The 18,031-nt window shown below is 34.8% G+C and overlaps 1 protein-coding gene across 1 annotated transcript in view; it reads right to left on the bottom strand.

Moving 5' to 3' along the window:
* MYO9A (myosin IXA) overlaps nt 1-18,031 on the bottom strand; it is a 276,631-nt gene that overhangs the window by 142,528 nt on the left and 116,072 nt on the right. The window contains exons 14-15 of the mRNA XM_080807816.1: nt 14,694-14,889; nt 6,047-6,166 (exon numbers count right to left, since the gene is read on the bottom strand). Coding sequence (XP_080663942.1) covers nt 6,047-6,166; nt 14,694-14,889 — 316 coding nt within the window. The remainder of the gene's footprint in view (nt 1-6,046; nt 6,167-14,693; nt 14,890-18,031) is intronic.

The following is an 18,031-nucleotide window of genomic DNA, read 5'->3' as shown; positions in this document are numbered from 1 at the left end:
ACCATAAGCTTTTTCTTTTTTTCTAGATGGATGGCTCAGTAGGTTAAGAGTCTGCCTTCGGCTCAGATCATGATCTCAGGGTCCTGGGATGGAGTCCCACATCAGGCTCCCTGCTCAGCGGGGAGCCTGCTTCTCCCTCTACCTGCTGCTCCCTCTCCTTGTGCTCTTTCTCTCTATGACAAATAAATAAATAAAATCTTTAAACAAACATATAGTGAGTTATATTGATTGATTTTCTATTATCAAACCAACCTTTCATTCCTGAAATAAATTCCACCGGTTTTCATGTATTCTCCTTTAATATATTGGTGAATTCAGTTAGCCCTTGTTTTGTTAAGACTTTTTACATCTGTCACTGTGAGGTATGTTGGTCTATAGTTTTAATGTTTTTGTCTGGTTTTGGTATTAGATTAATAATACTGGCCTCGTGATATGATTTGCATAGGGTTCCTTGCTCCTATATTTTCTGGAGAGAAACTGAAGAGAACTGGTATTATTCTTTCCTTAAATGTCTCTTAAATAAAATTTACCATTGAAGCTATCTGGGCCTGGACTTTTTGGGTTTAGGGGAAGATTTTACTTATGAATCCATCACTGTTATTAGGTATAGGAGTGATCAAATTTTCTATTTTTCCTTGGGTCAATTTAGATCACCATTCAAGGAATTTGTCCATTTCATCTAAGTTGTTGAATTTATTGATGCAAGTGTTCATAATCTCTCCTCAATCTTTTGATGGTCTATACCATATGTAACTGTGTCCACTTGCTCATTCCCGATAACAGTATTTGTGTCTTCTCTCATATTTCTTGATCACAATGGCTATAACTGCACTACCTAATACAGCAGCCACTGGTGACACATGGCTTTCGAATTTTATTTGATTGAATCAAATCAAAATTTGTTTTCAAATTTTCAATAAATTTCAGGTGCTGAATAGCCATATGTGGTTAATGGCTGCAGTTTTAGAGAGTGTAGCTGGAGAACATTTTCATCTTCACAGAAAGTTCTATTAGACAGAACTGGAGCTTTATCAATTTCATTGCTCTTTTTGAAAAATCAGCTTTTGGTTTTCATGGATTTTCTCTACCATTGGTCTGCTTTATATTCACAGATTGTAGCTCTTCACTTCTCTCTACTTATTTTGGGTGTAAAGTCCTCTTGCAGTTTCATAAGGTAAAAGCATTGATTCTGACTTTTTCTAATATAAAGAAATAAAAGCTATCAATTTTCTTATAAGCACTTCTTTAGTTGCATTATGCAAGTTATGTTATTTCCATTCTCATTCAGATCAAAGTAGTTTCAAGTTGCCCTTATGAATTCTTTAACTCATGAGTTACTTAAACATGGGGTTTATTTTCAAAATATCTGAGTATTTCTCAGGGAGCACCTAGCTGGCTCAGCAGAAGAGCAAGTGACTCTTAATCACAGGGTTGTAAATTCAAGCCCCACGTTGAATGTAGAGATTACTTTAAAAAAGAAAAATTGGAGATGGGCTATGATGAGTGCTGTGAAATGTGTAAACCAGACGATTCACAGACCTGTACCCCTGGGGATAAAAATACATTATATGTTTATTAAAATAAAAATTTAAAAACAAAAAAAAAAAAGAAAAATTGGAGGACTTCTCAGATATCTTTCTGTTACTGATTTCTATTTTTTTTAAATTCCATTTGGGTCAGACTTAAATTCCATTTGGAATTCCACAACGGAATTCTATTAATTGCATTTGGTCAGACTAAATTTTCAATCATTTGTGGGACCATACTGAGGCCTGAGGTCAGGGACATTAAGGCAGGTATTGTCAGCAAGGTGAGAGTATTAAGTTTTATCAAGCCCACAATGCCTTTCTGTCAATTGCTAATCCTTCATCTTCTTCATAAACATGTTCTAGGTACAGACTGGTCAAAAGTATGGGTCAAATTCAAGTGAGATTCTTCTCTTCCACCCTTTCTCTCTCTTCCTCCTACCATTTTACTCCTTTACCTTACCAGGGCTCTTGACCTTTGCAGAAGTGTGGCTGAAGGTCATGCTTCCAAGAACCCCCGATTCTCGCCTCTCCTCTAATTTCCTCCCGACCAAATCTCAGAGATCAGTCACTAGAGAGAGAAGGTGGGAGCAAAAGAAATGAAAAGGAAGAACCACAATACCTTTTATGTCTTAACTGTGAAGGCCGCACAGTGTTACTTCTGCCATATTCCATTTATTAGAAGTGAGTCATTAAGTAGAGCACATGCCTTTTGAAAGGAGTAGTATCAAAGAATTTGTGGATACAATTTATTCCACCAGAATAATGTCATAGTTTTTACTTTAAATAGTCATATATCTTTTTAAAAGAAATTAAAAGAAGGGAAGGAAGTATGTACAGTCATTTATTTGTAGACAGACTTACTATTTCTGTTTCTCTATTTCAGCAAACTAAGTCCCTGGGCCAAATCAAACCCACCGCCTGTTTTTGCATGGCCTAATGCTAAGAATGGCTTTTACATTTTTAAAATGGTTGAGGGAAAAAAGAAAAAATCAATGGAAGAATATTTTTGTGACATGTGAAAATCATATGAAATTTAAATTTCAGTGTCTGTTACAAAGTTTTATTGGAACACAGCCATGCTTATTTATTTATGTATTCTCTAGGCTCCTTTCACAGTAGAATGGAGATGTTTCAACAGAGACCATAAGACCCACAAAGCCTAAAATATTTACTACCTGGCCTTTTGCAGAAAAGTGTACCAGCACTTACTCATCCAAGTTACCATCTGATGGTAATTTTAGTCTTTAGCTTAAAGAACCTCTACTATCAAGGTGCCTGGGTGGCTCATCAGTTAAGCATTCGAGTCGTGATTTCAGTTCAGGTCATGATCTCAGGGTCATGTGACGGATGGGCTCAGTGCTAAGTGTGGAGCCTGCTTAAGAGTCACTCTTTCTCTCTCCCCCTCTGCCCCTCCCCCCACTGCTCACACACCTTCTCCCTCTCTAAAAAAAATTAAATAAAAAAATAAAGTTGAACTTTCTGATTAAAAAGCAAAATTTCCATTATCATTTCTTGTAGAATATAAATTATGGTGACAAATTCTCTCAGATTCCTTTCATCTGAGAACATCTTTATTTCAGGTTCATTTTTAAAGAATATTTTTGCTAATAGTTAGACATTGTAGCAACACTAAATTCTGTTACATTTTTCTGGAAACTGTTGATTTTTCTTCTAACAGGTAATTAACTTGTCTGGACCCAAACTAAAAATACAGGAATTTTGCCTGAAAATTTAGTTCTGTTGGTGGGGGGGAGTTGGGGAGGGCAGTGTTTTGTTTGTTTTGGGAGGGAAGATTTTAATTATGATTTTTGGATATCTTTCCCTCTCCACTGCTTTAATAAGTCAGGTGTTAATCGTATCATTATTCCCCTGTATTGAATGTGCCATATTTTCTTTTGGCTGCTTTCAAGATTTTCTCTTTATCTTTGACATTTGGCAAACAATGTGCCTAATAATGGTTTTCTTTTTTATTTATTCTACTTGGAATTCACAAATCTTCTTGGATCTCTAAGTCAGTTGTTGTTTTTTTTTTTTTAATCAAACATGAAATGTTTTTGGCCACTATTTCTTCAAATATTTCTCTGCCTCTTTCTCTCTCCCCTCTATTTATGGGACTAAGATAGCAAGACTTCAGTATTTCTCCCACAGGAGCTATAGCGATACAAAAGGCCCTCTGTCAAAAAAAGGAGCAAACTTGCAAATCTCACCTACTACAGTTTTATCTTTCAAAGGTCATCTCCTATTTGGTTTGCACTGCTTTGTTTACCAGCTTTCCTGAGTACTCACAGCTGTTAGCTAGGTATGGCTGGCAGAATTTATACTCTAACTTTGTGTTTTAGCCCTTTGGTAGCTTACTCAGTTCCAGGATTTTCCTCCTAAATTCCAAGTTGTTTTGCCAATCCTCAACTTTTGTTCTCTGATACCTCAAGTCAGTATGGTTGTGGTCAGTTGTCTCTGGGGCACCTTGTTTAAAAAGCCACAGATTCACAATTCTTATCTACTGTTTTACTTCAAAGAATAAGCTCTCCTCTGGTTTCTGCTTCTTTTTGGTCTTTCAGTGGGGTTTTTGTTGTTGTTGTTTTGTCATTTTCTACTGCTTTCAAATCATTTTGTTATTTTTAAATTTTTTCCAGGTTTTATCATTTTTACCTGTAGAAGGGTTCATTCACCTTGCCAATTATCCATTATCTAAAGCTGGTAGTTCCCTGTATTTTTAAAAACAGTCTCCTAGACCTGAATTTGTAATTTTATATATTATAAAATTTTAATTACTGGTAGTACTATATAGGAAATGGAATAAACTACCTAAAATAATGGAAAAGCTCCAACTTCCATAAATTTGCATGTAAATATAGATAAATATATCATTTCCTCATGCAGGGGCACCTGGGTGGCTCAGTCCTTAAGCATTTGCCTTCAGCTCAGGTCATGATCCAATGTGGGATAGAGTCCCACATTGGGCTCCCTGCTCAGTGGGAAGCCTGCTTTTCCCTCTCCCACTCCCCCTGCTGTGTTCCCTCTCTTGCTGTCTTTCTCTCTGTCAAATAAATAAATAAAAGCTTTAAAAAAAAAAATTCCTCATGCAGCCTATGCTGTACATGGTGCCCTCCTATTCTGAACCTATATCTACTAAGCTGGGATGGACTGAGGGTCATGAAAATCATCAGCAAAACAAATAAACTACTTGCCACTATTTAAAAATAAAAAACAATTAATTTAAATTCCCCCAAAAGATCTGTAGGCTCTTTTAAATAATGTCCCATGGATTAAAAGATTTAGAAGAGGAAGATAGGTAACTGAAATGAAGACTTACTGTATACCTTTTAGAAACAGCAATAATTAACAGCAACACGGTGTTCTTTTTAAAATGAAATACTTACCATTGTTCTTTCTAAAATAAGAAAACATTTTTAATAGTATTTTTCAAAATGCATTACACATTTTCTTATACAACAGTGAAAGCAGAACTGAAGAACCCACAACATTGCTTTTAGAAATTCTACTTACATTCTCCTTTCACTGATAACTGGATCCTAAAATTTCATGGAATTTCAATCACAAAACTGTGAAATTAACAAAGTAAATCTATGGTGATTTGTAAAAAGCTCAGAATATGTAAGTAATTTAAGTCATTATTTGCAAATTGCTGAGTTGGGCTTTGAGTATTTTAAAAGATCTCTTCATCCTCACTATAGCAATTGCCAAGAAACTATAATCCCACAATAGGCAAAAGAACCCATTTTCATTCAGAATGCGTATAACAAATAGAAAGGAGGAAATGGAGACCAAGGGCATCTTTTCACACTAATTTTATAAATAAAAATTAAAAAAGAATATCCATCATGATTCTCATTCTTTCTTAAGCCAAAACATTAATGTGGTGGCTTTGCTCTAAACCAGAGACAGAAAGGTCTGATAGAACTGCAATCAAACGAAGTGGATTAAACAATGATTCACAAAAGCAACACTGCTGATGTTCAAATTCAAGCATAAACAAGCATAAAATCAGCCAAAATTAGAAAGGGGCAGAGGAAACTTTTGGCAGTGTCGGATATGGTAATTAACTAGACTGTGCTAATGATTTCACAAGTGCATATATATGTTAAAATTTATCAAACTCTTCACTTTTGCATGTGATTTTACCTCAATTAGATTTCAATAAAGCTTTTTAAAAAAATTAGCAGGAAAAAAATCATTACTCCATTTGTAACCATCACTCAGCTACTTTAAAGACAAAACTGGAAACCAATTCAGACTCTAAAACCAAGTATAATTAACAACTCAAGGATCACAGGCAAAAAATAGTCATCCAAGTTCAAAGAAGAGGTATATCAACTTTTTCAAAAGAAAGAAGAAATAAAGTCTCAATCAATGGAAGTATCCTGAGACTGGTCAAAGGATTATGGAGGTCACATTATCAAGGCAATTTATGTCCCACCCTGGTGCAGAATGCTCTTGGTTTCCATTTCCAAACAGATATGTGATGACACAGAGTTTATCAGGATTTGCAGCCTTACTGTACTTCTCTTCCTTGCACCTCTGCAGAATCTCTAAGCTCCTCTGGTGGACTGGGTGCTGGAGAAAGCTAAAACTATCCATACTTTTCAAAATTGCACATGGCGCTGTATCATCATGCCCTTAGGAAGCAAAAGAAAAACAAAAAAATGGAGAAAAGAAAAAAGATATTATATAAGCCCAAACCAATAGAGAATCAAGGACAATGCTGCCAACTATCTTAAGAATATATTTTTAAAAATGTATCAAGTAATATGCATTAAATGTGAATAAATTTTCTAAACTGATTTGAGGAAATTACACAAAAATAAAAGGAAAATATGAAGGTCTTTTTTAGGTATTCAAAGTATTCCTTCCAGTATTGAAAGTGTTGTGAATTAATATCATACTAAAAATTTCTAATTTAAAAAATTATGGAAATTTCAAAACAATTTATATGTTTATTTTTTTAAACAGGCCCATTTTTATCAGGTCTGAAATATAATTAGCATATAGTTGGCAACAATGCAAGGAACAATGATGGAACCCCAAAGAAAAATACACCCAAAACAATTTACCAAAAGTTAAATAATTCTTTCACAAATCTTGCAATTAACCACACTTGTAGGAATTCCAACAAGTGTGTCAATGTTTAAAGAGCAGGAAGAAAAGCACCATAGAGCAGGGAAACCCAGCAGCACTTTGGTATTTATAAATCTGAAAAGAGAGTTAGAAAATGTACCTCACCACCACTTAGTCAAGTGAGACAAAATCAACTACTTGTGGGAAAGGGAAGAGAGCATGTTCAAGGAAGGACCAAAGCCTCAGATTAGTGCTACTGAAACAGTGAGTCACTCTAACAATAAAGGAGGCTGGGGGGAGGTCAGTACCATTAATATTAGTAATAAATGGATTAAAAGAGAATAGGCATCTCCAGGTTTTTTGCGGGGCGGGGGGGGGGAGGTGTTGAGTATCATTTACTCAAAGAACATCTCTAGAGTTAGGACGTTTAGTTCAAATTTGTGTAGGTGTGCCTTTAAAAAACAAAAGGGAACAGTTTAACAATAGAGACAAAGTGAGCAACACAATGAATCAAGTTTCATTAGTGCATATTTACTGTATAATTAGGAATGAGGTACTATCTATGAATAGTTCTCAATGCAGAATCATTTAAAAAGTTAAATAGAGGCAGAGTAGTTCAAAGAGGTTTGCAAAGCAGGGTTTAGTCTAACTATAATTCCCTAAACTAGATTACTGGATCCAGAGAACAAGCATCCACATTTTAGCTAAGGAGATGGAATCTTATATCAGATAATAAGTTACTTATAAATAGCAGATTTTTAAAAATAAAATAAATTTGAAAATTATTTATATATCCAATACTGAAAAACTAAACTAATAAAACACTATCTCATTCATCCAACGTGGAGAGCACATAGCTGTAAATGTTCAGTATTTCAAAAAGAGACAAATACTGGGGCGCCTGGGTGGCTCAGTCGTTACGCGTCTGCCTTCGGCTCGGGTCATGATCCCAGGGTCCTGGGATCGAGCCCCACATCGGGCTCCCTGCTCAGCGGGAAGCCTGCTTCTCCCTCTCCCACTCCCCCTGCTTGGGTTCCCTCTCTCACTGTCTCTCTCTGTCAAATAAATAAATAAAATCTTAAAAAAAAAACAGAGAGACAAATATCAAGTTATCCATCATTTCTTAGTTGAAGAACATCTCAATAAAAATATTCTATGCCCATTATCAATAATCCACTCCACCATCTTTGATGGGCTGCTTGACGAAAGAATGCTTAGTTAGGCTCAGACTAGCCTATACTTGTTAGTTGATTTTAGGACTCACCATCATGCCTATCTTTTTTTTAACGTCTTTCATTCTGCTTTCTACGCCTTCTTTTAACTCTCTACTGTTGTAGACTATAATACTATTTCCAAACCTTAAACTGATCTTCCTCTCATTTGCTGTTAACAATGCCCTGTTAAGGTGGTTAAGTTTCCTAGGATGGTTTAAAAGTACAGATTCAGGAAGGGTTATTGTCTAAGGAGTCTCATAACTCCTAAAACACTTTCATTTAGTGTTGGTTTATGCTAGTTCCTGGTATAGTTTGTTAATTCCTTACCTTGAGATTATGTACCAAAAATACAACATAAATTCAGACCCCATACCTATGCATGGTAAAGATATGGGGAACTGATTTTTTTTTTTAAGTAGTTTAAGAATAATCTAAGGCCTAAGGTTAGATGGCTAAGGTCCTTCTTATTTCTCTGCTCAAGGCCAATGGACAGAATTTTTCAATCTTTTCAGTGACAGAAAAGTCTAAGCTCCCTGAAGGTACTACACAGCATAATGGAACTCAATCCTAGTTATTCATTCAAACCTGAAGCCATGTCTCTGATCCTAAAGTAGTTGCTGTAATGCCAGCTTCCAGGACTCATAGCCATTAAAGGTGTATCTCACACATTGCAAACCACCACAATCTCAAGTAAAAATTTGATAAGCTTAAAAAATATTTACATCTATGTAATCCTCAATCAAGATACAGAACATTTCCATTATCTCAGCAAGTTATTTCAACCCCTTCCTATCAATACCACCCATGCCCTTTGCAGAAGCTATCATAACTATATTATTTTGCCTGTTCTTAAACTAAATGAAAGCATACACTATGCACCTTTTCATGCCTGGCTTTTTTGCCCAGTATATTTTGTGACTCATTATGATACTCATTAGAATCAGTAATCTGTTCTTTTTTACTCAGAAAAATGTTACATGGTAGGAATATATCACAACATGGTTATCTTTTCTTCCACTGATAGATTTTTGGGTGTTTCTAACTGGGGACTATTAAGAATAAAGATACTATGAGCATTCCTGTGTTTTGTGTATAATAGTTCCATTGAAATATAAACCACATACTATAAAATTCACTTATTTAAAGTGTACAATTCAATGGTTTTTAGTGTAATTCCTGAAGCTACTGAACTATCACCAGAATCAATTTTAGAATACCTTCAACATACTAAAAAGAAACCCTATCCTTTTTAATTATCCTTCCCCTCATCGTTTCCCAGCTTGCTTACTCCAGCCCTAGGCAAACACTAATCTACATTCTACCTCTACAGATTTGCCTATTCTAGACATTTCACATAAATGCAATCATACATTTGTGATTTGTGATACATGCAACAGGTGGCCTGTGTTGTTGAGTTTCCATATATGTCTTATTACATATTATTTTTATTCCTCTATTTAATACTGTCTTCTTTTGTATTAAACAGATGTTTTCTAGTATATTCTTATTTTTTTGTCATTTATATTACCATATTATTTTTTAGTTATTTTCTTTGCAAATACCAAGGGAATTATAATTAACATAACAATCAAGTCTGGATTTAAAATTGCTTAAGTCCAATGGTATATAAAAATGTTTCTCTTCATTGGAGAGGGTATGTGCTATGGTCAGTGCTGTGAAGTGTGTAAACCTGGTGATTCACAGACCTGTACCCCTGGGGCTAATAATACATTACATGTTAATAAAAAAAAAGTTTCTCTTCTATAGCTCCATTCTCTTCCTCCTCCTTTATGCTGTTACTGTCATACAAATTACACCCTTAAAATGTCATGCCCATCAACAAAGATTTATAATTATTGCTTTGTACAGTTGTCTTTTAAATCAGATTAGAGAAAAAAGTTACAAAATGTAAAAAAATATATTCATACTATATTTTATACTTCACTCTATAGTTGCCTTTAATGGCACTTCAAGTGCTTTCAAGTTACTATCTAATTTCCTTTCATTTTAGCCAGAACTCACCGAAGTATTTCTTGTGGGGTAGATCTGATAATACTAGCTCAGGATTTATTTATCCACAAATGTCTTAATTTCATGGTCACTTTGAAGGGTAGTTTCATTGAATATGGAATTAATTATTTAAATTCAATTAATTAACATACAGTATATTAGTTTCAGAGGTAGAATTCAGTGATTCATCAGTCTTACATAATACCCAGTGCTCATTACATCACGTGCCTTCTTTAATGTCCATCACCCAGTTTCCCCATCACCCTCTTCAACCTCAGTTTGTTTCCTATGATTTCTTCTGGTTTGTCTCCCTGTCTGATTTTGTCTTGTTTTATTTTTCCCTCCCTTCCCTTATGATCCTCTGTTTTGTTTCTTAAATTCCACATATCAGCAAGATCATATGATAACTTTCTCCAACTGACTTATTTTGCTTAGCATAATACCCTCTAGTTTCATCCACATCATTGCAAATGGCAAGATTTCATTTCTTCTGATGGTTGAATAGTATTCCATTGTGTATATATACCACATCTTCTTCATCCATTCATCTGTTGACGGACATCTGGGTTCTTTCCATAGTCTGACTACTGTGGACATTGCTCCTAAAAACATCGGGGTGCAGGTGCCCCTTCAGATCACTGCATTTTTATCTTTGGGGTAAAGTACCTAGTAATGCAATTGCTGGGTCGCAGGAGGCTCTATTTTCTTTCTTTCTTTCTTTTTTTTTTTAAGATTTTGTTTATTTATTTGAGAGAGAGAGAGACAGTGAGAGAGGGAACACAAGCAGGGGGAGTGGGAGAGGGAGAAGCAGGCTTCCTGCTAAGGAGGGAGCCCAATGAAGGGCTCAATCCCAGGACCCTGGGATTATGACCTGAGCTGACGGCAGATGCTTAACAACTGAGCCACCCAGGCACCACTCTATTTTCAACTTTTTTGAGAAACCTCCATATTGTTTTCCAGAGCGGGTACACCAGCTTGCATTCCCACCAACAGCGTAGGACGGTTCCCCTTTCTCCATGTCCTCACCAACATCTGTCATTTCCTGATTTGTTAATTTCAGCCATTCTGACTGGTATAAGGTGCTATCTCACTGTGGTTTTGATTTGTGAATACAGAATTCTTGACTCTCTTTTTTCTTTCAGCACTCTGAATATGTCCAGTATTGCCCTCTAGCCTCAATGGTTCCTGATGATGAATCAACTGTCAATCTTGCTTTGTACATGAATTACTTCTCTCTTGATGCTTTCAATATTTTCTATCTCAGGACAATCTAATTATGATGTATCTAAGTTTCGATCCTTTGTAGGTTGTTGATCTTCTTGGGTATATAGTCTTTTCAGAAAATTTGAAGAGTTTTTGGCCATTATTTCTTGGAACATTCTTACTACCCCTTTCTCTGTGCTTCTAAACTGCCAGATGCTAGGGTACTTTATTGTGTCCCACAGGTCTAAAAGCTCTGTTCATTCCTATTCATTCTTCTTTCTTTCTTTCTGTTCCTTAGAACAGATAATCTCAACTAATCTGTGGTCAAGTTCACTGATTCTGGCCTCTGCCTATTCAAATCTGTTGCTGAACTCTTCTAGTGAATTTCTCATACACATATAAATTAATATTTTATATTTAGTGAGACACTGTTCTTATACTTTCCTTCAGTTTTTCAGATATGGCTCCCTTCGAAAATATTTAAAATAGCTTAAAGACTTTTGTAAGTTCAAGGTCTGGCTTTCCTCAGCAACAGTTTCTATTGATTCCTTTTTTCACACATACAGGTCATTTTCTTTTCTTTCTTTCTTTCTTTGTGTGTGTGTGTGTGTGTGTGTGTGTGTTTCAGAATTTTGTGTAGAACACCAGATATTTCAAATAATATAACATGGCAACTCTAGAAATCAGATTTTCCCTTCTTCCCAGGATTTGCTGTTTCACGTAATTGTTGCTACTATCCTGAACTAATTCTGTAAAGTCTGTTTGCTGACCAAACAAATCATTACTATTTCTCACTCTAAGTCCCAGCAGGGCCAATATGTAGCTTCACTCACACTGCCTACTTATATAATTCTACTAAGAACACTGCCTGGTTTTCTGATCACCATAATATACATTATGTAATTATAACAAATCAATTCTTGAAAAGAATAAACTGAATTTTTATTTAAAAGTCTTAAATTGTGTTCCTTAACCTGGAAGTCTATGAAAATAACAGTCAAAAACTGGATTTTAATTTGATATTATTTGTGCTTGGATGGCTTGATGAAGAAAAAGAATGTCAGGGAATTCCGTAAGAAAAGCCAATATTTTTTAGTTTAGTATCAGGGTATTTATTAGGCATTTAGCTAAGAGACACTAAAAATTTTTGTAAATATACTCTCAAAGGAAGTGAAGATATATTGTGCATCTGTAGTCAACATCTTCTTTCTTCCCTAAAGGATTATCTTTGAACTCTTAGTCTCATTCAAAATCTGAACTTGATTACCTTCTGCTTTCCACTTCTACTTAAATAATTCCACTTCTACTTAAATTCCACTTAAATTCTACTTAAATTCCACTTCTACTTAAATAATCTCTAATTCCAACATTTCATTTTCACTATGTCTCCATACTATTCATGGTCATTTTAAAAGTTCTGAAACTATTATTTATCCATTTGCACAATTATTCTGTTAGTTTTTATTTTGTAATGCTATAATGTTCTAATTTTATGGCTCCCTTTTATCCGAAATCCATGCAGAAGGAGCAAAAATGCTAAATACTGGCACTGATAGTAATATACTGCAATATAATTATTTCCTGTAACAAATCTGCTCAAACTACAAATGAACTTTGACTTTTCTTTTTCTTGATAAAAAGTGAAATTTAAAAAGTTTATCTAATGAGACTTCCGGGTTGTTGGTAATATTCTACATCTTAATCTAGGTGATAGTTTCAGGGTCTGTTCACTTTGTGATAATTAACTGAGCTATACATTTTGGGGGGCACAGTTTTCTTCTATATGCATGTTATAGCCTTAAATAAAAGAGTATTCAAAAAGTTTATTATATGGATGCTCTGTGCTGGCCAGAAAGAAAAATTAGACTACAAAAGAAGAAGAATCTAGACATGATCAAAGTAGAAATAACACACTATCATTTTGTTGATCATTAATAACATTTTGTATCTTTGTACCAAAGGATAATAATAAACATACAACCAGCTTTCACAAATAAGATTTTAAATACCAAAAGAACACAAAAATCATGTGATTAATCTTTTTAGAAAGCAATATTTTCAATAGTAAATACAAGAAAAGTTTCTTCTCATAGTCAGTTATATCTTAGCAGAATACTTACCAATATTTACAATTTTCAAAATTGGTAAATCCACTATGATAAATAATAATGTATCTTAAAATAAAAGAAAAAACTTTTCCTTAGAGCTTTTTACAAAGAGAGCCTCTTAGAGATAATTTTGTAAAAGGTAAAGTAGGTTTAAGATATTCCTTTTATTTTCAAAAAAATTTGTATTTCTCCCTATTTACAAAGGCCAGTTTGTACATATTATAATCTGAAATACAGAAACTAAGCTCAATTAGCTTTTCCCTCTCATTTCAGAACTACAATCTCCCAAATATAAGTATCCATATACTTATTCAGCTGAATAAGTTTAACTGCTAGTGCACATGCTGAAAATCCATATAAGTAAATCTGGGAGTCCTGAAAGTACAGATGGGTCCTAGTGCACTTCTACTGAAGCTTTTCTGGACAGAACACTTTACTTTATTTTATTTGTTTAAAGATTTTATTTATTTATTTATTTGACAGAGAGAGATCACAAGTAGGCAGAGAGGCAGGCAGAGAGAGAGAAAGAGGGAAGCAGGCTCCCTGCTGAGCAGAGAGCCCAATGCGGGACTCGATCCCAGGACCCTGAGATCATGACCCGAGCCGAAGGCAGCGGCTTAACCCACTGAGCCACCCAGGTGCCCCAGAACACTTTATTTTAAACGGCTACATATATATTAGTAAATCCTCACTATGCAGCAATGGTCTATCTAAGGCTAGAGCTACAGCAAGCAACAGTGTGATTTTTTTTTCTTTCTTTTTCTTTTTTTTACACTGTGATTTTCATTAGGTAACAAATGCTTATGAAGATAAGATGCCTTCATGCAGATTGTGAACTATGGTATTTCATGATTTAAGGGGAAGAGACACAGAAAAAGTATCCTGCTCCATTCATTTCTAAATTTCAAAGTAAAATCCAATGAACTGAGTTAGGGGTAGGAAGAAAAGAAAATTAACATTCATAAACAGATTCATCTATTATTACCTGGCTTTACCCCATAATTCTGAAGACAGTATTTTGAAAAAAAAAATTGCTAATAGTCACAAAATCACTCAAGAGAAGAAATGACACTTGACTGATTACTGAAGTAAGGTTACCTCCACTAAACTGCCCCCACCTCCATCCAATTTTTATATCTCCTGATTTATGCTTCCACATTAAATTGTTTCATCTGCATAAAAACTATTGCAAAAGAAAATAAAGGTTATCAATATTTAATTCTATATAAGTAAATGTCAAAGTATCATTTCATTTTTTTGTTTAAAAATTTACCAATGTCTTACTAAAAGTACCTATTGAATATCAGGTGCTTTACATACATTACTCTTCTCAGTGTTTATTAATAAAAATGTACCAACACATATATATAAACAAACACCATGTATTCACTTAACTCAATCATATAAAGTATACTGGAACTAATCAGATCTGAAAATGATGTTAGGATATGGTTAAGAAAACAAAAGAGAACAAAATTATTATGTCTGTACTCCTTAAGAGAGGTAAAAAATTAAAAGATAAGTATGGTAGAATACTAATATCTACTGCTTACCAGTTTTTGTCTGAATGTGTCTTTTCCCAGCTTCCCTGAAAGCAACCATGGCTCTGAAAAAAGCTCTGAGAACTGCCCATCGGAAAACAGCTACGGGATCAATTCCAATCATCCCAGAGATAAATGCATTCTTGCTACTTCTTAGAAGAGCTACAATGTCAGGGCGCATATGATCTGTATTTTTTTCCCGGAAATCCTACAAAAAAAAAGTATCAGTGTTATTTTTGAAAAAATTATTAAACCAAGAAGATAACAGGTGACATGTTTGAAAAGTGGTTTACTAAGGACTATAGAAGTGAGTTCTGTTCTAGGTAGCTAACTGGACCAGACACCTTCGATAAAGTCCCAGCCAATCCTAAAACTATTGAATTCTATAATACATTTAGATGACAGTAAATACTCCACAATTTTATTGTAGCTTGTTAAGTAGAGAGCCTCTCTGAAGGGGTATCACATAAAATAACCAGACAGTTGAATAAAAGAAAGGAGCCAGACATGAGAAGACAATGAACAGTGTTCCAAACAAAGAGAATACAACACCTATTATATACAGGTGGTAGGACAAGTTAGTAGACAAACAGTAAGACCAGGAGCTGGAACATTCTGGGCAAGGGTGAGAGTGGTGAAAGATTTGGCAAATAAATAGGTATTGCAAGCCTGAGTTAGGAGTTTGTAGATTTTATTCAAATATAAAAGAAAGCCAATGGAGCTAAATGATATTTTATAAATACCACTGGATGCTGCAGAGGGAATGAATTTATGCAAGGAATGGAAAACAGGAGATCAGCTACTGAAATAATCCAAACAAAAGGTGATGGTGACTTAAGAGTACGTTGGTGGTAACAGCATAAAGGGAAAATAGTTACTATGTTTGGGATAGGTTTTGGAAGTAAGGCAAAGAATTAGCTGGTGTATTATAGCATGATGAAAGAATGAGGGAATAAGGTTAACACCTATATTTTGGGTTTTAGGAACTAGGTGGAGGTACTATATTGATATGGAGAAGTCTAGAGAAAAGAGAAGGTTTAGGGATAGGAAATGAAATCAAGAGATCAGTTTTGTGCAACTGAAGTTTGAGATGGTGAGAGTAAGGATAGCAGCAAGTAACATTTATTGAAAGGTAATATGTGTGTGGCACTCTTCTGAGCGTTTTACATGTGTTGTCTCATTTAAGCTTATTTCATCCACCTACCAATTGCTTGAGATAGGTATTATTATTACTCCTATTTTATACATGAAGAAACTCAGTCATGGAGAAGTTAACTATCCTGGCCCCTATAACATAGTAAGTATAACAGGGGTTCAAAGATAGCCACTCATTATCACTATACCGTATCTGCATACAGACACCAAGAAAGCAGATGAATATATGTGCCTAGGAGGCCTACAGAGACTGCAGAAAATATACGTATTACCTAAGGACTGTAAATAGACAGTACAAACCACTTGCCGATAGGAGATGGAGGGGATTTAACAGAAGAAAATGGGTTAAACTATCCCACGGAAAGACAAGGAGAACAAAAAGTTTACACTCAGTGGAAGAATGTTCCAGACTGATATGTATAGAGTAGCCATTTGGCTATAATCACACCCAGATAAAAGGATTAAAAGTTGGAGAGTAAATCACTCAGAGTTGGTGCAACTTGACATAACAGCTCTTTAACTAACTCAGAATTCTATGAGAAGCATGTCTAGTATGATGTTTTCCAGAAGGCAGTTCGACTTCTTTAGGGGTTTCCTTTCCTAGTCTTTGTTCTCCTAAAAACAGGGGAAAAGGAGAAACAGGCCAGGAATCTTGGTCCTTGGCTTGTCCCTTAACACCTTTTGAGCAAAAGTATATATTATAAAAGTTAGTAAAACTGTTAAAAATTTTCAAATCCCAATCACCACCACTACCATCACTGGCTAATACTTACCAAGGGCAAATAAGACATCAGGCACTAAATTAAGCACTATACATAACTTAATCAATTCTAACAATTACTTAAGAAAGTAGAATAATTACAAACCATAATTTACTGATAAGTAAACAGAAAGATAAAGAAGCTTGCCAAAGGTCAAACATAGTAAGTACTACAGGAACTGAAACTTGTCTGTTCTATACCGAAGACCATTCCATCCTATTAATAACTATACTGTACAAAGTAAAATCCTAGAATTTTTTCCCATGATGGGTGTCAAATGTTGATGGAAACCTTTATTTTCCAAACGTAATGGTCATCTGTCTTTATAGTTCCAGATTTCTAAGTGTATTTCATAAACTAATCATATCATTCTTGAAAATTTTCTCTTGGTTTCTATTAACAATACATTCTGTGATTTACTACTTACCATATTTGAAATTCTTGGGGTTTGGTCTTACGTACTCTTGGAAAAATTTTCACTCAATTATCTTACATCAGCTGATCTCAACCGTAGTAATGGCTTTAAACACTATCTATATGATGAGGCCCAATCTGTATTTCCAGCTCAGATCTTTGTTGTTATGTCTGAGACCCATTTATATACCTTAAAGGTATCTCAAACTTAAAAGCGAATGCATAAGACTAGTATTACTTGAACGTTTGGAAGCATTCGCCGGTGAAACCATACAGGCCTGGAATTTCCTCTGTGGGGAAGTTTAAACTGCTGATTCAAATTATGTAATGGAAATAGGCATCTCAGGTTTTCCTGTATTTCTGGTGTCGGTTTTGATGTGTGATTTTCATGGAATTCTCCATTTTATCTACGCTGTCAAATTTATTGGCAAATATGTTCAGACCCTTCTTAATATCTGTTGAGTATGTAGTTAAGTCCCCTTTTTCTTTTCTGGTATCTATTTTAAAAATCTTTTTTTCTATTATAGGTTATTTTCTATTACTTTTTTCATTTTATTTTATTCTATTACCTTTTATTATTTTCTGTTACCTTTTCAAGGAACAAATATTTGGCTTTGTTAATTTCTCTACTGCATGTCTGTTTTCTACTGCATTAATTTCTAATCTTCCCTTTATTATTTCCCTCTAATTTGGAGGGGGATTCATCTGTTGTTCTTTTTTCAGTCTCTTGAAATGGAAGCTTAGATAATTACTTTCAACCATTCTTCCTAATGCATGCATTTAAAATTATAAATCATTGCTTTAAATGCATCCTACCAATTGCTACAGACTCTGCAAATTTTAGTATGTTGCATTTTTATTAATGCTCAGTTTTAAATCAGCATTGTAGGAGCACCTAGACGACTCAAATGGTTAAGTGTCCGCCTTCGGCTCAGGTCATCAGATAAAGCCCTGTGTAGGGCTCCTGCCCAGTGGGGAGCCTGCTTCCCTGGTCTTCCCTGCTGGTGTTCACTCTTGCTA

Source organism: Martes martes (assembly GCF_963455335.1).
Source record: "Martes martes genome assembly, chromosome: 7".
In the NCBI taxonomy this organism is placed as follows: Eukaryota; Metazoa; Chordata; class Mammalia; order Carnivora; family Mustelidae; genus Martes; species Martes martes.
The sequence above is the reverse complement of the archived record's forward strand: the minus strand, read 5'-3'. Positions and strand labels throughout refer to the sequence as shown.